A 21,630-nucleotide genomic window follows, 5' to 3' on the forward strand; every position below is an offset into this window, starting at 1 on the left:
AAACACAAATAAATTACCAGCAATGCTACTAGAAAATCTTTATAACAATAGCTGTCTTGGTTGATTGACGCAGTGTCTTGCACTACATCCCAACTCTACCAAACTACACTGCCGCCTGTCTGTGAGCAAGCAATAACTGGAAGGCAATTGGGAAAGTGATACCATGGACGTCACTGGACAGATGGGACGAGCCTTGATGGTCATCATCATACATGAATATCACCAGCAAGGCCAGTCCCATCTGTCCTGTGATGTCCATGGTATCACTTTGCCAAATGCCCTCGCTTAACAAAGATAGAGAACTCATTATGTCCTAACGCGAACTGATTGTATCCCAATGGACATTTCTGGCCTCTGGATAGACTGAAATGTATTATCTAGAAACAATGCAGTATCATTTAAACTTGTACTTGTCTCGGTGTTGTCTAAACGTGTCTCAGTGTGTCTACAAACTCATGTCGTGCCTTTCTTTTCATGAAATAATTTTCTAAGTTGTTAAAAAAAAAATACACAACATGATGTAACTTTTCATTTTCGTTTTTTCCTCCCCACCTTCCAAAAGTGGTAACTTATTTGTTTTTTATTTTTCCATTGACAAAGCAGTAAGAGGGCTGGATTTTTGTGGGATGAGTTGTAGTTTTTGATTTATTTTACCATATAATGTACCATATAATATACTAGGAAACTGGAAAAAATTCTTTGGGGCGGGGGGTTTAAATTTTACAGTGTTCACCGTACATGTTAACTTTATTTTGCAGGTCAATACAATTACGGCAATACCAAATTTATATGTTTTTTTTATGTTTTACTACTTTTACAAAGAAAGCTAATTGTTAAAAATAAAATTGGTTTGTGTCGCCATATTCTGAGAGCCATCTGTCTATTGAGCGGTATGAGGGCCTATTTTTAGTCGGGCAAACTGTAGTTTCTATTGGTGCCATTTTGGGATACATAAGATTTTTTGATAACTATTTATAGAAGTTTTGTGGGAAATGAGGTGACCAAAAAACTGTGATTCTGGCGTTTAAAGTTTTTTTTATGGCGTTCACCATGCGGGTTAAGTAATGTTATATTGTGACATTTTCGACTTTTACGGATGTAGTGATACACGTTATTTGAATTTTTATTTTTTTCTAACATTGCTGTTAGAAAGAGGGGTATATATATCTCTCTCTATATATATATATATATATATATATATATATATACTTGTAAAAAAAGTTAAAAAACAGTTAAAGTATATATATATATAACCAGCAATCATTGCCTTGATGACCATCAGCACCCCGCAATAGCACATCATAGGGGACTGCATCCTTCATTCCAACGGCTTAGATGCCGTGGGCACTATTGTCTGTGGCATCTTAGGGCTTAAACGAGCCAGATCTCGCTAGAGCAGGATTCCGCTCGTTATACTGAGGTGTCAGCTGTAAGATGCTGCAGACACGCTCATTCTATGTAACGGACTCAGACTGTGAGCCCGCTTCATACTCCCCCACCCAACCTCCACCATATACTAGTCCTTCTCAATGAATTAGAATATCATCAAAAAGTTAATTTATTTGATTAATTCAATTCAAAAAGTGAAACTCATATATTATATACTGTAGATTCATTACACACAGAGTGATTTATTCCCAGCATTTTTTTCTTTCAATGTTGATGATTATGGTAACTGTTGATGAAAACCCAAAATCTAGTATCTCAGAAAATTAGAATATTATATTAGCCCAATTTCAAAAATGATTTTTAATACCGAAATGTTGGCCTACTGAAAAGTATGTACAGTATATGCCCTCAATACTTGGTCCGGGATCCTTTTGCATGAATTACTGCATCAACGCGGCGTGGCATGGAGGCGATCAGCCTGTGGCACTGCTGAGGTGTTATCAATGCGGCGTGGCATGGAGGTGATCAGCCTGTGGCACTGCTCAGGTGTTATCAACGCGGCGTGGCATGGAGGCGATCAGCCTGTGGCACTGCTGAGGTGTTATCAATGCGGCGTAGCATGGAGACGATCAGCCTGTGGCACTGCTGAGGTGTTATCAATGCGGCGTGGCATGGAGGTGATCAGCCTGTGGCACTGCTGAGGTGTTATCAATGCGGCGTGGCATGGAGGTGATCAGCCTGTGGCACTGCTGAGGTGTTATCAATGCGGCGTAGCATGGAGACGATCAGCCTGTGGCACTGCTGAGGTGTTATCAATGCGGCGTGGCATGGAGGCGATCAGCCTGTGGCACTGCTGAGGTGTTATCAATGCGGCGTAGCATGGAGGCGATCAGCCTGTGGCACTGCTGAGGTGTTATCAATGCGGCGTGACATGGAGGTGATCAGCCTGTGGCACTGCTGAGGTGTTATCAATGCGGCGTGGCATGGAGGCGATCAGCCTGTGGCACTGCTGAGGTGTTATGGAAGCCCAGGATGCTTTGATAGCGGCATTCAGCTCGTCTGCATTGTTGGGTCTGGTGTCTCATCTTCCTCCTCACAATATCCTATAGATTCTCTATGGGGTTTAGGTCAGGCGAGTTTGCTGGTCCATCAAGCACAGTGATACTGTGGTTATTACACCAGGTATTGGTATTTTTGGCAGTGTGGGCAGGTGCCAAGTCCTGCCGGAAAATAAAATCAGCGTCTCCATAAAGCTTTTCAGCAGAGGGAAGCATGAAGTGCTGTAAAATGTCCTGGAAGACGCTGCGTTGACTCTGCATTGATCCCCCTCTATTAGGGTGGATGAGCTGCTAACAGTGCGGCTCTTACTGTGACTGAACTTGTATTACATGGTCGGCCATTCATTTAAAATATAAGGCCAGCTGCAGTTGTTATCACTGTGGGTTTCTGAAGCCGGCTTCAACTTACAAAGTAATTGTGTTGATGAGACAACCCCTTTAATAAATCTTCCCCATAGTTTTTTAATAGTGCACCCTGAGGGACCGCTCTTCTAAAAATTATAATAACCCTAATATATAATTTTACTATGAATTTCTTCATTATTCTAGGTGTATGTATACACCGCGAGACTTGCAGAATATATTTTGTTACTAAATATTTTTTTCAAGAAGAACATATTACTTTTGGCATCATTAGTATAAAGGTTTTAGTTAGACAGTAACCCTTTCACTTCATCTAAGGCATACAAGTGTAGGTGGAGTCATAAAGTTACTAAATACATAAACTCCAGTCAAGTTGAGCAGCCAAGATAGACATAGAATCATTTATACAAAGCCGTAAAGACAGATTAAAAGGAAGCAGACTGGGACACGGATGCTCTAGGAACATGCTCGAAATCTTCAGTAGATAGTCCACAAGCTACAAATAAAGGCAAGAGCCACCGCTACAACGTGACGTGGGTATGACCTGCTGTATTTAAGAACTGCACTTGTCCAGAATAATTCATCTTCCCCCACTTCCCAGAAGATGTGGCACCAACTTCTACTATTGACTTGCTGCTTGATCCCCTCAACCATCGGACAGAGTTCATCCATGTAAGTAAAACTTTTTATTTCATTGTTTTTTCAAAATATTGTAGAAACATTAAGGAACAAAAAATATAGTAGGAAGACTTTCCATAAACCTTCATAATAAGAGGTTCATGCCGGAGGTTCCCAACTTTTTCAAATATAGCAGTTAACATCGACTCAGATGACATATTAAAGAAAAATCGACAGACGATATTGTGAAATAATTTCCTTAAGAATTTTTCACTCGCCAAGTTTTTTTAAGTTTATGACTGTCAATTAGCCATGTTATTTGGGTCAAACGTGATCAATATGTGGGCATTCATTTCTATGGAGAGTAGCTGTGCGAATGTGGCCAACTCTCTTACTGGAAACAGGGACTTGGGGACCCTTGTTATCGGTAATGGTTGGTGACCCTGGTGCCATGTTCCATTAATACTATGTTCCAGTAATACTTCCGTACTCATGGGTTTCACAATAGTATCTGCAATTACCAACAGCTAAGGTGCCACAAGCATAGCCCTGAGGTCCCCATGAGGTTTCAAAGCCTAGGTTGGGGAGCACTAGTTTACAATATACAAACTCCTCCAAGATGTATATAGACCAAATTGTATTTTATTGGACGTTGAGAACTAAGGTTTTGGCCCCAATGAAACCAATGTCTTAATAATTCATTATCAGGATATTTGTCTCAGAATATTTTTTCTTCGAAACACTAATATTCCCTCTACTGAGCTTTTCCTTTCATTTCAAAGCAAATTATAAATATTGAATCTGAATATTTTTTTTTTAGCAGTTTGGATCGATTTTGATCCAGTGAATCAAAACATTTGACCCATTCACACATTGCGATTAATGATACAGTTTCTAATTTTTCGATTGGATTGCAGCGAAGATTAAAATGTGTAAACACAACCTAGGAAAGATTATTGAGGATCTGAAATAAAACCATTGTTATATACTTAGGCAATGGCCAACATATCCTTCAGAAGGGCCAAAAGTTACTTCCAGTCAAGCAGGCTCTAGATTATTCATGAACCCAAGTTAAAGAAGTTGACAATGATTAGAAAAAAGGATTGTTTTTTTTCTTCCAGAAACAGCTCCACATTTGATCATGGGCTGCGTGTTTTGCTGCAGCTCAGCCTCTTGCAAGTTAATAGGAATTAAAGGGGTTGTATAAAATTTTAAAAAATGGCTGCTTTCTTTTAGTAACAGCGCCACACGTGTCCATGGGTTGTGTCTGGTATTGCAGCTCAGCCCAACCTGTGGACAGGTGTCGCACTCTTTTTAAAAGAAAGTAGATATGTTTTTTTTAATCCTACAAAACCCCTTTATCGGCAACACCAGACACAGCCCTAGAACAGACGTGGCACGATTTCTTTAAAAAAAAAAGTGAACACTCTTTTCTAATCCTGGACAACCCCTTTAAGGGTCCCTCCAGGAGTATTTTTGCGTAGCTCAATTAACAGATGCTCTAATTTCCAAGTGTAGCATCATTACAAATGATCCATGAGGTCTAATCTCAGAGAGTCACGGCTGCACTATAAGGGGGGCAGTTCTTTTACTTACATAAATCCGATAGATATGGACATTATGTAAGATTACATGCAATGTCCATATCCGTTTCAGCTGCAGTCCTACACACCAGCGCTACATTGTGTCTTGTACTCTTTAAGCTTTATTTTTTGTACTGCCTAAAGTCTGACAGGTGCATGTATGCAAGGCAGAACCAGAGAGGTTAAGAAAGTCTATGGCTACAGTACAAAACTAGGTTATTTAATTAAATTCTGGCAGCGAAAGCAAGAGACAGGGTGGCACCAGCTATAACATGAGGACATTGAGCCAAACCGGAAAAATAACTGGAAGGATGAATGAAAGTATTAATAGTACAGAAAGACACGAGGGGATTAAGTAAATAAAATAAAAAGTCAATGTGTTCCACAGACGTTACTTGCTACTGGTTCCAGCTGAGGTTCACTCTCCCTCCAATGAAACACTTTGTGTGGATGTCCGTGGAGCTCGAGAGACTCTTAGGGTCACTGTCACCTTACAGTATGGTGTAGAGGACAATATCCTATTCCAGGAGATGATGACAGAATCCCAATTATTCAAGTGTATTAAATTTCAGGTATTTATTTCATACTTGTTATTGAAGGAAGTCTGTCCGCAGATTTGATCCCCCATAAATTGTTTGCTTTGATAATATAGGCATACCTGAAAAAATGATGTATTCATGCACGCACCATATGCTAAGGAAGCCTAAATAGTCCGGCAGCCATTTATTCTTCAGTGTAGTGCCGTGGCTTTTTGGCAGAAACACTTCCCAAACCCCTTCACTTTGCTCTTGATTGACGTCTCCACGAAACGATGTTGGAGAGATCAATCAAAAGGGTAGAGTAGGGGTATGGGAGGTGTTGCTGCCAATAAGCCAGGGCACTGCATTGAAGGATGAACGACTGCCGGATACTTTAGGCTTTATTAACATACAGCGTGGGCATGAATAAAACATCTTTTTTTCAGGTATGCTTACATTATCAGAACAAACATGTAGGACAGAGTGAGTCCTATATATGTCTGGCAGATGGAGCTCGACTTTTGGGGGCACTTCGCAACTCCTATAAACTACAATGGAGAGATCAGCAATGAGATACCTCCCTGCTCTGTTATAGTGTTCAATAGTATCTGCATCCTAAAGACGCAAATACTATTGAATGTGGCGCTGCTGCCGCTGTAGCAGCCATAGTGGCTGCTAGCGGTGCCACCGGGCATGGCGGGCTTCCCGGCAGGCGGCACGGGCCCCCTGATGCTGAGTGCCAGCCGCTATGGCTGCTAATGCAGTAGTTATGCCACTAAGTCCTTGTGTTGCATGGCCTTCATAAAAGATCTGGATAAAGCCATACTCCCTCTCCAGGACTCTAGTATCTAGGGTGAGAGCTTTGTTGTAATTCTCCTATGCTTTCTAATGGATGCTGAACAACAAGAACCACAGTGGGTTTCCACCTTTGGAAAATTAGCTATTTGACTATATGTAATCTATATAATATAATCTATATAATCTATATGTAATCTATATATGTGTTCTAGGAGATATATTTTAAATAGAGCTCTCACAAAGTCTTCGTGCTTTACATTAAAAGTCTTTGTTAATTCCCAGTGGTGAATATATTATAATCTTCCCATCTTTAACACCCATTTACTTACCCTCATATATGGGGAAGATAGCTAGCACTTGTGGCAGTGAGGAGCATCCCTGATCCAACACAGTCTTTGAAAGACCTATGGAGTCCAAACATGGCTGGATAGCTTTCAGGCCGAAGTTGTTCTCACAGGTCATAGACGTTGTTGAGTCATCTTCCAGTTAACAGTCCCACATATTGAATATTTCGTATTTCCGCTTTTTCCCAACCCGTTATTATTGAGAAACAATAAGATGACACATTTTGCTTCTACTATTATCAGTTGTATATGTTAATGGTTGACTTCCCTTCCTAATAATACTAATTATCATGGGTTTGTATTTCTCTCATATATATTTCCAATGTTTTCTCTTGAGCAGACACCTCCTCCAGAAGGAGGCAGAGAAGAAGTCATGACAGTTTACATTTCTCTTGTTGGGCCAAGTACACAGATGTCAGACAGTAAAAAAATTCTGGCACGTGGTGTAGGCCCTGCAACGCTCATTCAAACCGACAAGCCCATGTACAAGCCGGGACAGACGGGTGAGTAGTGGACTAGTTTTATGTTGCTACACAATACACAAAGCAGTTGTCACTTCTTTTACTCCAGCCTTGAGTTCTTCTACCCTATGCAAAGTTCAGCACTGCCCACAAAGGTCATGGTCGAGCGTTTTAAAACCATGACATGTTTAGTGGACACAGAGGTAAAACCTGAAGCTCCTGGACCCCAATTCACAATCTGTAACAGGACTATTTACGTTAGTGTCTTCTTATGTGGAAGAGGAGCTTTAGGCCTCCTTAGGCGCCAGGACCGGGTGCAACTGCTACCTCAGCACCCCATCCAAATTTTTTAAATGCTGATTCTCTCCATATATATTCTGCTCTGGTGTTAGAGGCCTGTAAAATGTGGAATTTGTTTCACACACTGAATTTCTTCATGTACACCTTTTTTGTTTTAGTGAAGTTCCGAATCCTGATTTTTAATAGAGATTTCTTGGCTGTTGAAGACATTGTAAGTAAAATCTTTTTATACTATTATCCTATGAGAAGAACGTTCCTCACTTATTTATTCCAGGCGACCAGATAGTTCCTTCAGTCACCTTAGCCCTGCAAAGCCAAACTACTCAAAATTGCCACCATAAATATAGCTTTATGTGAGCAGAATTCTGCCCCTTCATCATTGCCACCATTGGTCTATGTAAGGACGTGGAATACATCTGAAACGCGTAAGCTAACTGTTTTGCGACCAACCCCATTTGCAGCTGGAATTTTTTTAAAGAAATGAAACAAAGTTGGAAGACTTCTTCTTTTTATTATAAAGCGCTGGTGCCAGATCTTTTCCCAATTGGTCTATGTAATCAGATAAGGTCTAACCTTTTACCACATGAGGAGAAATTGGTAGGTGCCTAAAAATGTATCTTACAGAGATTATGGATATTTTACATATCAGATTGCCAAGTTTAATACAAAGGCAAATTCCTTGAACCCTTTCATACATCATTAAATTAATTATCTTTTCTTTTTTTATTAGTGTCCTATGGTGGAGTTACAGGTGAGTGATTATGTGTTAACAATGCAGTGGGTCTCAAACAGATAAATGTCATAAGTGTATTTTAAGTGGCCCATAATACCACCATCTTAATTTACACATAGGGTATGAGCTTGTTGAAGAGGTAATTTAGAGAGAAACTAATTTAAGAGTAGGTCATTGTGTCGTCATGAGGACCACATAATGATGTACCAAGTTCATGATGTAATGAAGTCCTAAGTTGCAGTGTCACTTTCCTACCCCTGTATTAAACCACCTTAAGTGTCATGGATTACACTGCTTCTGCATCAGCGCTGCTTCATCCTACTTGTATTACTGTCATTTCTGATTTAAGTCTTTCATGTGATGTCATAGCCTCGACTTTTTCAGTTGTCTACTGTGGTCCTAACTACACTTGGCAAAACACCTGTGAAGTCATCATGTGAAATAAGCTTATGATCATTGACCATCTCTGCTTCCTCAACCACATCTTATTTTCTCTATAGGGTTCCCCCAGTAAGTTTACTTTCAAGAAAATAACAATAGGCTGAGATTGGGAATAATTTGTTTTTTCCATTTGGGCTGGGGAAAGACAAGGTAGGAGGAAACTTGGCCATACTGAAGTCATACACTTCAATGTGTAGATGTATATCAATCATATATCAATCAAAAAAAAAAAAATTTTTGCATTTGTAGATACATCACTTTTCTCAGGGGAGTGGATCACCGTCAGAGGTGCACCACTGCGATTGAGTTAGAAGAACAGGGATAGACATAGTCTAAAGAAGGGGTTCTCAAACTTTTTCTACTAGGGCATCACTATCCAGGACATGCCTGGGCCTCACCTGGCCAAAGTCCATGCCAAAATAAAATATTATGCTGAATTTACCTTTTATTTGTCTCCTGAACCCAGTATAATATTTAAAAAAAAGCACAAAATGAGTCAATTATGTTCCTGAGGCCCACCACACAGTTTGGGAAGCACTGGTCTAAATCATAGCTGGTGGACCCAAAAAACACATGTCAGAATTTCACCAGCATGTGACACACCGACACCCTATCCATGGCCCACACGTCACAAAGTAGTAGTTGTGTAGAACTAGCATGTGCCATCTCCAACAGGCTTCCTGCATCTGTCCACTTTCCCACTGGTTGGTGAAGTGTTTCCTGATGGAGAAGCAGGACATCAGACCAAATGAGTGTAGTTGGAGATGTGGTTGCTATGGACCATAATGACCATAAAAGTCTCTTTAAACATACCGGGTAAGGTATAACGAGGAAATGGAAGGTGGTTTAGGAGAGTAGTCAGACGAGGCAAGGATTCAGTAGCGGTGTAGAGCCAGGTACGTAGTACAGTAGGGAGTGAGGTAGAAGAGATGTCAAACGATCTGGGTAAAATCTCAAGTCAATATGCAAATAGCAAGGATATACAGTCAAACTAGAGAAAGTACACATATAACTGGCTCAGAAAATGGGCAGCCATGCGCTCTGTGCATGTGCCACCCAGCATCCCTGCCAGCCCCTCCTCAAAACTCATTGCGGGAGAGGCGAGCAGGGCGAGACCATGTTGGATTGTGGCAGGATAAGTATGTTACAGCTATATTTTCTTCGGCTAAAGTTTGCATCTAGAATAAAATAGTAACCATATGTCTAAAAACAATACTTTTCATAGGATCAAGTGTGTCTAACATGAGATCAAAGGCTACTTGTCTAGGTTTACATTTACATATTACTGTGTTCAGATTTTCTGTAATGTTACTTTCCTTATATGCCCTTAAATATTTTAGCCTTTTTTTTTTTACTCACAAGGATCCTAATAAGAATCGTATTGGCCAATGGCTAAATCTTAAACCTCAGAAAGGCATCATAGACCTTTCCTACTCCCTTGATTCTGAGGCACAACTAGGAGCTTATACCATCATTTCTTCCCACGCTCGCCAGGATTTCCATGTGGCTGAATATGGTGAGGGCGTAGTTTTTATTTCTTTATGTTATTTTTGTTTTATATGCCAAAGATACATTGACATGTAAGTTGATTTTGAGTAAATATCACAATCCTTGATCCTCAATTAATAAAGACGTTATATTGGTATATTATGCCATAAAAATTACTTTATATGATGTACCCTATAAAATATAAGCTTATGTTCTCAAACTATAGATTTAGTCAGGAACTTAACTTCTAGCACCTGGGCATCAGTGCAACATCTGTAACAGGGCCCCCACCTAACATGAAACATTTATAATACTGGTGTCTTTTTACGCGGCAGGGGGGCTTTTGGCCCTCCTAGGCAACAGGTCCCAGGTGGCTCTCTTACCTCAACGCCCTCTATATATACAACTTGGTTGTAATTTTGAAAAATACTAAACTTTCATAGACAGCAGCGTTGACCCAACACAGTGATGTGGCCCGTCTCCTGCGATTGTCTCCTATGTTAATCTATCACAAGTACAAGAGATACTTGCTAGCGACACAATCAACCTGTTTGTTCTTCTATACAAAAATTTACAAACCATTGAATAAAGATCTTATAAATGTGGGGAAAACCTTCTGACCAGTTGAAGCAATATAACAATATTTCCAGATACATGTATTTTAATATAACAATGACTTTGGGTTCCATTGTGTCTTCCAGTGATACCAACCTTTGAAGTCGTTGTTCATCTTCCTCTTGTCGTCACTATCTTGGAGGAAACCTTTCCTCTGAAAATATGTGGCAGGTAAGTTGAGTTATATAGATGCCATATATACCCTCACCCCTTTATACTCAACACCCCTATGTCTCTTTAGATTGTAAACTTTTAGGCCCTTGTTCACACTGAGTTTTTGCAGGCGGAAAAATCTGCCTCAAAATTCCTTCAGAATCGAGCAAAAAACACAGTGAAAATAACTTCCTCTGCCTCCAATTGATGTCAATGGGAGGTCAGAGACGGAAGCGCCCCAAGAAAGAGCATGGCGCTTCTTTTTCCCATGAGCGTTTTTTTCTGCTTGCGGGAAAAAAACGTCTCTGCCTCTTATTGAAATCAACAGGAGGTGTTTTCAGCTGTTCTTTAGTGCCTTTTCCGACGATGTTTCCGCATCAAAAAACGCGCCAAAAAACTCTGTGTGAACAGGGTTTTATGGGGAATGCTCTTTCCGGCTGTATCTTATCACTGAGATCTCTAAAATACTGATATCATGGGATTATGAAATACACTATTCCTACAGTCCAAAACAAGGTTATCTCATTTTTTGGGATGATCCAGGTAATTAGCACGTACCTCTGATTGCTTATTATAACTTAGCTTGGTTAGACACAGGGTCTCATGAATAAAACGCTTTTCCCCACAATAAACACTTATTTAATTTTCTAAATTAGTATTTTATTGGTTTCTACTTTTTGTGCAAAAATCTTAATTTACTTTTTATCTCATTATCTTATCTAATGATGAGTTATTCCGATCTTATAAAGTGTTCGCATTTTGCTAGGATATGCCATCACTTTATAATTGGTGGAGGTCTGATCCCAGTGCACAGCGCTAAATCAGCACTACAGCCCCTTCATTCTAAGGGTCAGTGGGGGTCCCAGAGGTCAGATGCAATCATTTTTAAGATGGGAATAACCTGACGTAAAATACCACCAGCCAGGGTAGCCGTTTTAGCCTTCAGCTGGTTGATCATACTCTCTAATCCCACAACGCTGTTGGCAGGGGCATAAACTGAAATCTTACCAGTGCTTTTTCATAAGCATTTGGTCCATTCTTTAAAATTCATATTATACTTCCCTTATAGCACTGTAATTCATCAACAAATGCCGATATGGCATAGAAATTAGGCGTCTCCATCTTGTTTATTCTTGGTGTAACGGTTTGATGACAGGCTTTAGAAAAACTCCACACTTATTTAGTGATGAACTTTATTCTTTATTCTTCAGATACACATTTGGAAAACCGGTCCAAGGACAGATCATGGCAAAGTTATGCCGAAAAGCCATTTGTTATTACTGGATGGCACAATTCTGCCCGAAGGATATATGCACTGAATACAAAGGGCAGGTATGAAAGGATGAGAAGCCGTTCGGAAATATTGAACTACACAAGGCACCTCTTTATTACCCTTCTCCCTTGGCTAAAAGAAATACTATAAGACAATTTTACCAAAAATGTGTTAGTCAAGAAGTTGCTCATAGTATACAATCAAGTTGCTACTGCTGCTCTTTTGCTTTGCGCTATTTTTGGTAAATCTCATAAATATCTGTGCTCACCTGATTGGCCAAAAATACCCACAAGAAGCCTTTCATATGCAGGACAATGACCTCAAACATGACCAGCTCTGCTAAACTTCATTGACTTTTACAAGAACATAAGGGCCCAACTTATTTTGGACCTTCGGGTACACATCGCCGCATTCTGAGAGCTACAACTTTTTTTCGTCTACGTAGCTGCATGCTGGCTTGTCTTTTTCAGGATTGGTTGTATTTTTGCAACGGCACCATTTTGGGGTACATATAACCTATTAATTAACTTCTATAAATTTTTTGGGTGGTAGAGTAAACAACAATTCCCTCTTTGTTTTATGTGATTTTTTTGTTTTTATTTGCGTTCTTCACCGTGCTGTATAATTAACATATTAACTTTATTATATGGGTTGTCAACATTATGGCGATACCAAATATGCAGGGTTTTTTTTGTGTTTTTTTTTACATTATACTAGCATAGCATATGTGTATTTTTCACTGAAAAGAAGTGGTTTCGGTTTTTTGTTTTATTTTTACTATGAACACTTTTTTTTAACATACTTTAACTTTTTTTCCTACTAGAGGAAATCCTATGATCGCTTCTATAATACATTGCAATACTAATGTACTGCAATGTATTATGCTTGTCAGTGTCAAACTGTTAGGCCATGCAAAAGGCAGGGCCTAATAGACACATACATATAACAGACCTGGGGGCCCATGTAAGGCCCCCTTCTGCCATGGCAATGCATCACCACCCCAGCGATGCTCATGGAGTGACAGAGGGAGCACCCTCCTTCTGTCTAACCACTTAGATGGCGGCATCAATATTGACTGTGGCATCTAAGGGGGTTAATGGTTAGGATCGGGAGTGTTTAGTTACAACCAGCACCAGCTGTTGATGGCACAGCATCTGTGCACACATAGTCACCAAGAAGTGAGACTGTGGCAGTTCACGGAAATTACGCGTTTACCACAAACTTACTATTATGTCTTGGGCTGAGAGGGGGTTAAGAATGGCATCGGCAGGGTTTGTAGCACCATTTTAAAAAATGTCTGTCTCTGCCAGATTCATAAATAATACCCAAAATGAATTAATCTTGTCAATAAGACCACAATGTTTCCATATTCTTAATGAATGTTTTAGATACATACAATAGTCAAAACTAATACACCTATAAGATGACTTTGTATTGACCATAAGGGTATGCTGCACACAAATGTTATGTATGTAATAATATATTTTCTTTCTCAACCAGACTGATAAGAATGGCTGCCTAGAAGTTGAAGTATCTACCGAACCATATAATCTCCGGTCATACGACTACCAGTTGACCTTTGATGCTACGGCTTGTCTTATAGAAAATGGAACTGGTAAGGTTACTGAATTTATACAAGTAATTGTAGAGAATCTATATAAAGTAATCTTCCAATGATTCTTCACTTTTGGTGCCTATCTGACAACAAGGTGGTATTTCCACAGCCTACTGTTACAGAGGTCCACTGCCCCAAAGACTAGCATGCCTACCACAGCCTCCGCACTTCCATTGGTTCCCTGTGCCCCATCCACCAGTCTTACAGATGACTAAACTATCAGTTGCGGAAAATAAATCTAGTTCAAGACAGAATTATAATATTGATGGCATATCCTGATGGTCTATTTATTTATCAGGCACAGGGCCCTATATCCGGTAGATCAGTATCAGAAAAAAAGGTCCCTGATCACTATAAAGATGTATAGAAATTATCAACCACAGAACTTTCAACCTATTTAGGTAAAAAAAAAACACACATTGGTGTTACAGGGGTTTTCCCATCAGGGACAGGAAATGATAGATAGATGTGGGTCCCACCTCTGGGACACGCACCTACCTCTAGAACAGAGTCCCCTAAAACCTGTTCTATCTTTCTGCTCCCGCTTCCTCCCGGCCACTTCCTGACTATATGGTAACTCCCATAGCAGTGAATGGCAGTTTACGGAAGCAGTGTAGCATGCAACGCTGTTTCCGTAACTACCATTCAGTTCTATGGGACTTACGGAAACAGCGTAGCTCAACGAGCTACTCTGTTTCCTTCTTCATGGTCGGAAATCACACGAGTCAGCCGGAGCACAGAGCGGTAGAACGGGGTTTAAAATAGGTGCTGTGGATATGTCATAAATGTCCCTGATGGGGAAAACCCCTTTAAACGGAGGACATTCACCGTTATGCACAGAACATATAAAATAATTATCTTGCTTTTTTTTGTAGGAGTTGAAATAAATGGTACCAGCAGCTGTCGTATTGCAGCTAGGATTGCCAAAGTGACCTTTGATGACACAGAGATGTCAGATTCTTATTACAAGACAGGCTTGAGATACAAGGCAAAGGTTAGAATTTACAGATGTCAATTATCATGTGCATTTTTGTCATTGTCCCTTACGGGAATTATGTGTAACTGAACGCCACAAGACGCACTACTACCACTCCACACAAAGGCAGCAAAAATACCTTGATACCCCACTTTTTTTCCATGGATGTGCTATAGTAGTTTTGGTGTTTTTAAAGAAGAAATTCTCGGAAACTTTCCTAGATATGTTTCTTGTGAAAACTAAAATAATTGTGCAGTTCTATTTTTTTTAAATTAAAATTGTCTTCTTCCATTGAAGTCAAAGGGTAGAATAGACATATAAATACCCCAAAAAAAGGAGTCATTTGGGTATGCATGCTGGGGTGTAACTAGTAACAATGGGGCCCCATAGAAACATTTGTAATTTAAGCTCAGAATAAAAAAAGAACTTGTGATTATTTGGGTTCAGCCTGTCTCCAGTATCTTCTAGTCTTTCTTTATCCGAATCAGCCCCTTCCATCATCCACTGTGGTCCACTTTAACTCTAAGTAGATGTTGAACACCTTGGTTGCTGGGCCCCAAAGCAGCTATTGTGACTGTATATCAATATACAGGGCTAGATTAGAGAAAGGACAAAAAGGGCAATCTTTAACATCGGAGTCCACCACCCAATTCCATTCCAGCCCTTCCTTTCAGCAAGGCATGGGATCTAAAAAGAGTAAAGGGCACCTCCAACAATAAAAAAAAATATTAATATCAGACAGAAGAAGTGTTGCAGCATATACTAATATTTATTATTACAGGTCGAGCCCCCATTGACCTTCTTGTTAATTACTAGAAATCCATTGGGCAGGCATGCATGTTTATTGCATAGGGAGAGGGGGGATAAGCAGCTGCAAGATATGTCTGACAACTTTTATCTCCTGGTTGAAAAAGGGATGGGGCATGTTAAAGACCAATAATAGCAGACATCGGGGACAGTGGGACTGCTTCATATACATTAGATCATCATCAGGCCCAGTTAACATCAGACAATTATCTAATGTAAATGGTTAATGTAAGGTGTATGAATGGTGGAGAATTGATCAAGAACGTATTTTAAAAAGTTTGTTATTTTACTATTTTTATTTCTTATACTATACTTATTTATTTTTTATGCTGTTTTTCTTGTTGTCTTCTGAAAAATGTCACTCTCTCACTTCTCCCAAAATATCCCTACATTGAGTTTGATTCATAAATCATCAATAATGAAGGAACGTTTGACTACTGATGTGTAATTCTAAATATATGCCCATTTTGTTTATTTTTTCAAATTGTAATATATTGTGATGTCTTGTATTTTCATAATTAATTTTGTGCTAAGATTTTGAATGATAATTTCAGTGTTAGGGTTCATGCACAAGGCTGTATTACGGCTCCCTTTTGTACATTGCTGTAATGGAGTCGCTATAATGGTGCATGGGTCCCCTACTGTCTGTACCTTTGTATGTCTCCAATTTCATACGCAGGAGGTTTCTCGGTAAATACAAATCGCACAGAAAAAATAAACTTGGACATTTTCACTTTTAGTGTTCCATGTTGTGACATACTGAAAAAAAAAATCTGACATTAATCTGTCCTAGAAGTATTTTAGGAGAGAATACCGGGGCATGTGGAGGTGCACAGAGGCCTCATGGACTGCAATACAGGTTTCATAATGCAGAATTATATGAAGGGCCAAATTTACAGCTCACACAGCCCTAGGCAGTAAGCTTAAATACGTCCCCTTACACTCCATAATTATTGTCATGATTCAATAATTGGTCAGTGTTAATAAAGGAGGAGATGAGCTATAAAACTATAGTTTAGTATTGACCATCAATTGAGATGCTGTAAAAATAATTGCTATCGATGGCATTATTGACAAAAATGAAAATGTCGCTACTAGTGACAATTACACAAGGCATTGCTGCCTAGCGCACAGCCAGGTCCTGGTGTACAATGATGTGGACTGTGTCCCCCAAGACTCGTGTGCTCTATTTTGAAATACAGGGCAAACTATGCAGTGCTTGAATCTGGACTCTGTATGCATAGATTATCCCTACCCCAAGTAATAATAAATACAGTGACTAAATATTACCATCATACTGTTACCAAATAATACCATCATACCGTGACTGAATAACATCACCATATCGTGACTCAATAACACCACCATACCATGACTGAATAACACCACCATACAGTGACTGAATAACACCACCATACCATGACTGAATAACATCACCATACCGTGACTGAATAACATCACCATACCGTGACTCAATAACACCACCATATCATGACTGAATAACACCACCATACAGTGACTGAATAACACCACAATACCGTGACTGAGTAACACCACCATACCGTGGCTGAATAATACCACATAACATGACTGGATAACACCAGCATACTGTAACTGGACAACACCACCATACAGTGACTGGGTAGCGCCCCATATTGTGAATGGATAACACCACAACATTGTGGCTGGATAATACCACCATACAGTGACTGGATAACACCACCATATCGTGACTGAATAATTCCACCAGACCTTGACTGGATAACACCAACATTACCACCATACTTTATGTGAATATTACCACCATCCTGAGACTGAATACAGTGATCATATAGTGTTCAGATATCACACAGGCGGTCTGCAGAGTATCACCACACTGCAGACCAGACAAATTAATAAAATACTCATCAAACGCAGTCAAAGGCAGAATAAGTAAATCCAGTGGCTCACAGGTGACGTTTTCTCTGATTTAATTAGTTTGTTTTCCCCATCTTCTCCATCTGGCCCAGACTGCAATGATGACTTCTTCCAGCTACGACTCACCATTTCACAGTCTATGTGCCTCCCTAAGTGTTAAGTGTTGATAACTGTTCCCTAAGGCCCTGTTTAAACAGAGTATTTTGCAGGCAGAAAAATCTGCCTCAAAATTCTGTCTGGAATTTTGAAGCAGATTTTGACTGCACAGCGTTTGCCGCGTTTTTCGCAGCACCGCAAAAAACAGAAAAACGCTTTCTCTGCCTCCCATTGATGTCAATGGTAGGTCAGAGACGTAAACGCCCAATGATAGGGCATGTCGCTTATTTCTCCCATGAGCGATTTTTTTAAAATCAATCGGAGGCGTTTTCAGACTTTCTTGGCGCATTTTCCGACGTGGTTTCCGTGTCAAAAAAACTTGTGAAAAAATTCTGTGTGAACTCCCCCTTATTATTTTGTTTTTTTAATATATAAAAAGATAAAAGATGATATAAAAAATGTGAGTTATACAGTTCAATCTGTAGCTGAATCTTCTCCATTAATATTTTAAAAAGTTAAATATATTCAAAGTCAAAAATCTAAACGTTGTCAAGAACGAAGTTTCTTTTTGAGTGTATATTTCCTCGATAATGTTGTCCGTTCATGAAGTCTCACTATTATTACCATGGTTAGATTGCTCAAATGATTATATTATTGTCTACTATCTTTTTACATGCAATATCAGTTTTCCTAGAAAAAAAAATAACAACTAAATAGAGAAATCATTTGATTTTTTTCTAGATGGTATTGGAAAGTGCCGATGGATCTCCAATGAAATCCGAAACATTATACCTGACAGAACAGTATGACAAGACAGTAAAGGAGCATGTGTATGAGACAAATGAGGATGGAGAAGCCTTCTTTACCTTAAACACCAGGCCGTGGAATGGACATACAGTGTATCTGACGGTGTGTGACATTTTTTATACTGTACATAGGAAAGGGAGATATTCATAATTTTTAATCCCTGTTTTGGGAGATGAGATAAAGAGAAAGTGTTCAATGTTATAATACAGGTCATTCCTCATGTGGCAATACCAATTATGTGGGGTTTTTTTTGTTTTTTTTTTTCAATTATAATACTTTGCATTAGGGAAAAAAAGCTTTTTTAGGTTTTCAATTAGAATTTTTTTCGTTTTTTCTAAATATTTTATTTGACTTATTCGGCAGGGTTGTTGGGTTAACAGCCAAATTCAGACACACGGGAGTGATTAAAAAATATATATAACATGTAAAAATCAGAGAGAAACTATGCTCTCAGATTGATAAAGGGATTGAAAACATGGACAAAAGTCCATATTAGGCTTCATTCACATCTGCGCCAGGGTCCCTTCCCGACATTCTGTCAGAGCTTTCCATCAGAACGGGACCCTGACTGACACAAACGGAAACCAAAGATTTCTGTTTCATCATCATTCATTTCAATGGTGACGGATCCGGTGCTAATGGTTTCCGTTTGTCTCACTTGTGCAAGGGTTCTGTCGTTTTGATGGAATCAATAGCGTAGTCAACTACGCTATTGATTCCGTCGAAGCGACGGAACCCTTGCACAACTGAGACAGACGGGAAACAATATTGTTATTTTCCTGCTGAACGAGCACAGCTTGGCATAATCAGTAGGGGGGTTAATCTAATTTTAGTAACAATGTTAACAATATGCAGTATAAACAAATAATACCTGTTACAATATTGTAACAATAGGCTTATCACAGAATGTTCCGCTGCTGGGACCCCCATCGTTTAGCTGTATTCTGTGAAGAAACTTGTCAGCAAGTGCTCAATTTCCATGCAGCGCCACCACAGGAAAAATTAAGCATTACACAGTTCATATTGAAATCGATTGGCTGTCCGTGTAATGCATTATTTTGCTGAATCCTGCAAAGTGAGAGACGCCCTCTTAGCTGCTCTCTGCTCTAGCTATGGGGAGCCACCCTCAATTTATTCCCTAATTACCTGTCTAAACCAGACAGCGTCTTTAACTATCCAAGCAAGATCAGCCCATCAAAGTCTCCTTGAGACCAATAAAAATTCACGTAATGTCCATTGGATACTGTAGATAACATAGCCTATAATCTGGAGACCATTGACCATCTACAGGATACAGACTACAAAAGGCCTATAGGCTGCTGACGATTTGAATGGGCAACAATGGAGAAATTTACATTTTCTGTTGCATTATCATCAGAATGTTCCCACTTTTGCATATGAACAGGATACAAATACAGATTCCTATGGACAAATTCTTTGTATATGAAGATGACCCCACCTTTTATTAAAATCACTGTCTTCAAGATCAACGTTAAATGATAAAAGTTAGCATATTATGACATTGAGATGATCAGATGTGTTAGAGGTAAAGATATCTTAGTTATCCGTGGCACTGTCTGATAATTGGAAGTTTTGGAATATGTATTTTCAATCAATTTCTAAATCTACTGCATGCATAATATCCTTTTGAAGGCGAAATATCAAAAAAAAAAGCCGGAAAGAACTTATGGAGAACTCAATCCTTACTACGTTGATGCACATCGAACTCTTCAGCCATTCACCACCATAGCAAACAGCTTCCTTAAGGTCCAACCACTTGACCACCCCCTATCGTGTGAGAAGGTGTATCAGATCGAGATCGACTACATCATAAGGAGCAGTGAAGTGCTATCGGAAGAAGACAGTCTGGAGCTCCATTATGTGGTAAAAAAAAACAACACATTTGTCTCATGGTTCAGATGTTATTCATACAGATAGAGAGCGCATTGGTATATGGGACTTGCTTCATTTCTTCAATTAGCAGTTTGAAGGGGGATTTGTTTGGCTTTTGCACCTGATATGTATATGATGCAGAACGCCGTCCACTAGCAAATCCGTCAGACTGGTTTTCTGACAGCTCGTTTTTTTATCCCCTTGCTCTACCCTCCTAAACGATTTTCTGAGCTGATATATGACAAAAGCAAAGTTCACATTCTACTTCATCGCTGCTTATTGAAGTGTTGAAGGCTTAGGTCGGGATCACACACAGAGTTTTGCTGCTGTTTTTGGTTCCGTTTTTTGATGACACTTTAGATGAGACTTCTCAGCAGTCATCTAATTATCATGAGGTAGGATTACACTAATGGGGGTTTTACACTGGGCAATTATCAGGGAAAAGATAGTTCATAGAACGCTAGTTGGCGATAATTGCCCTGTGTAAACAAAGCAGCGATTAGCAGATGAATGAGCAAACGCTCGATCATCTGCTGATCGTATCGTTTTAAAAAAGTAATATATTAGCATTTTCGGCAGCACATCTCCTTGCGTAAACAGTGAGGCTCGCTACCGACATGATAATAATGTATGGGGACGAGTGATCAGTGGAACGAGGGATCATCCCCATCCATAGCTCCTTGTGACAGGAGCAAACGAGCACCGATCGTGCTCATTGATGGCTCATTGATCGGCGCTCGCTGCGCTAGTCAAAATCGGCCGGTTTAATAGGGCTTTAGCATCTCTATACAGATAACACAAGATCCACCATTGACAATAGGTGTTGGACACAGCTCCCCTCCTCCCCCTCTCTGTACAGGTCAAGAAGCATGCCCACAACACTCTCCCATAGAAGTCAATGGGTCAGCTCCTGTTTACAGGTCCCTATGGTCCATGTGGCTGCTGTAAAGCATATCTCTAAATGCTGTTAACAGAAGCTGAGGCAAGATGGCTGTCATATAATAATGTACACAAAATAGAATAAAAATATGTACCATGAAAACATAAAAACAGATTAGAAAAAAAAAAGTTTCACTATCTGGTTTTAATTAGTAATTACATTCCCTTAAACTTTATGTTTTTTTACCTTTTCTCAGGTTGTGGCTAGGGGAAATCTTGTCTTGAATGGAAAACTAAATGTCAAAATGGATAAAAACTCTGGTAAATATGTGTGCTTCGTTCAGTAAAAGTGAAACAGAAAAGTATTACTTTAATGAATTATTTTTGTTTGAAATATACAAGAATGCATAATATTTTATTTTTATGTGCTCTACGCTGCCGCATATTCCTCACATTCATACAGTGAGGTAGATGGCGAAAACTATTCAACTAGTGGGAATTTCCC

The 21,630-nt window shown here is 39.4% G+C and overlaps 1 protein-coding gene across 1 annotated transcript in view; it reads left to right on the forward strand.

The window, feature by feature from the left end:
• The first annotated feature begins 3,414 nt into the window (after positions 1-3,414).
• Positions 3,415-21,630, forward strand: part of LOC142664181 (alpha-2-macroglobulin-like protein 1) — a 51,159-nt gene continuing 32,943 nt past the window's right edge. Inside the window, exons 1-13 of the mRNA XM_075843206.1 lie at positions 3,415-3,482; positions 5,400-5,583; positions 7,012-7,174; positions 7,591-7,643; positions 8,163-8,183; positions 9,969-10,122; positions 10,796-10,880; positions 12,074-12,194; positions 13,636-13,750; positions 14,626-14,744; positions 18,288-18,455; positions 20,007-20,237; positions 21,383-21,446. Coding sequence (XP_075699321.1) covers positions 3,415-3,482; positions 5,400-5,583; positions 7,012-7,174; positions 7,591-7,643; positions 8,163-8,183; positions 9,969-10,122; positions 10,796-10,880; positions 12,074-12,194; positions 13,636-13,750; positions 14,626-14,744; positions 18,288-18,455; positions 20,007-20,237; positions 21,383-21,446 — 1,546 coding nt within the window. The remainder of the gene's footprint in view (positions 3,483-5,399; positions 5,584-7,011; positions 7,175-7,590; positions 7,644-8,162; positions 8,184-9,968; positions 10,123-10,795; positions 10,881-12,073; positions 12,195-13,635; positions 13,751-14,625; positions 14,745-18,287; positions 18,456-20,006; positions 20,238-21,382; positions 21,447-21,630) is intronic.

The sequence above is a fragment of the Rhinoderma darwinii genome, chromosome 11, assembly GCF_050947455.1.
Source record: "Rhinoderma darwinii isolate aRhiDar2 chromosome 11, aRhiDar2.hap1, whole genome shotgun sequence".
NCBI lineage: Eukaryota > Metazoa > Chordata > Amphibia > Anura > Rhinodermatidae > Rhinoderma > Rhinoderma darwinii.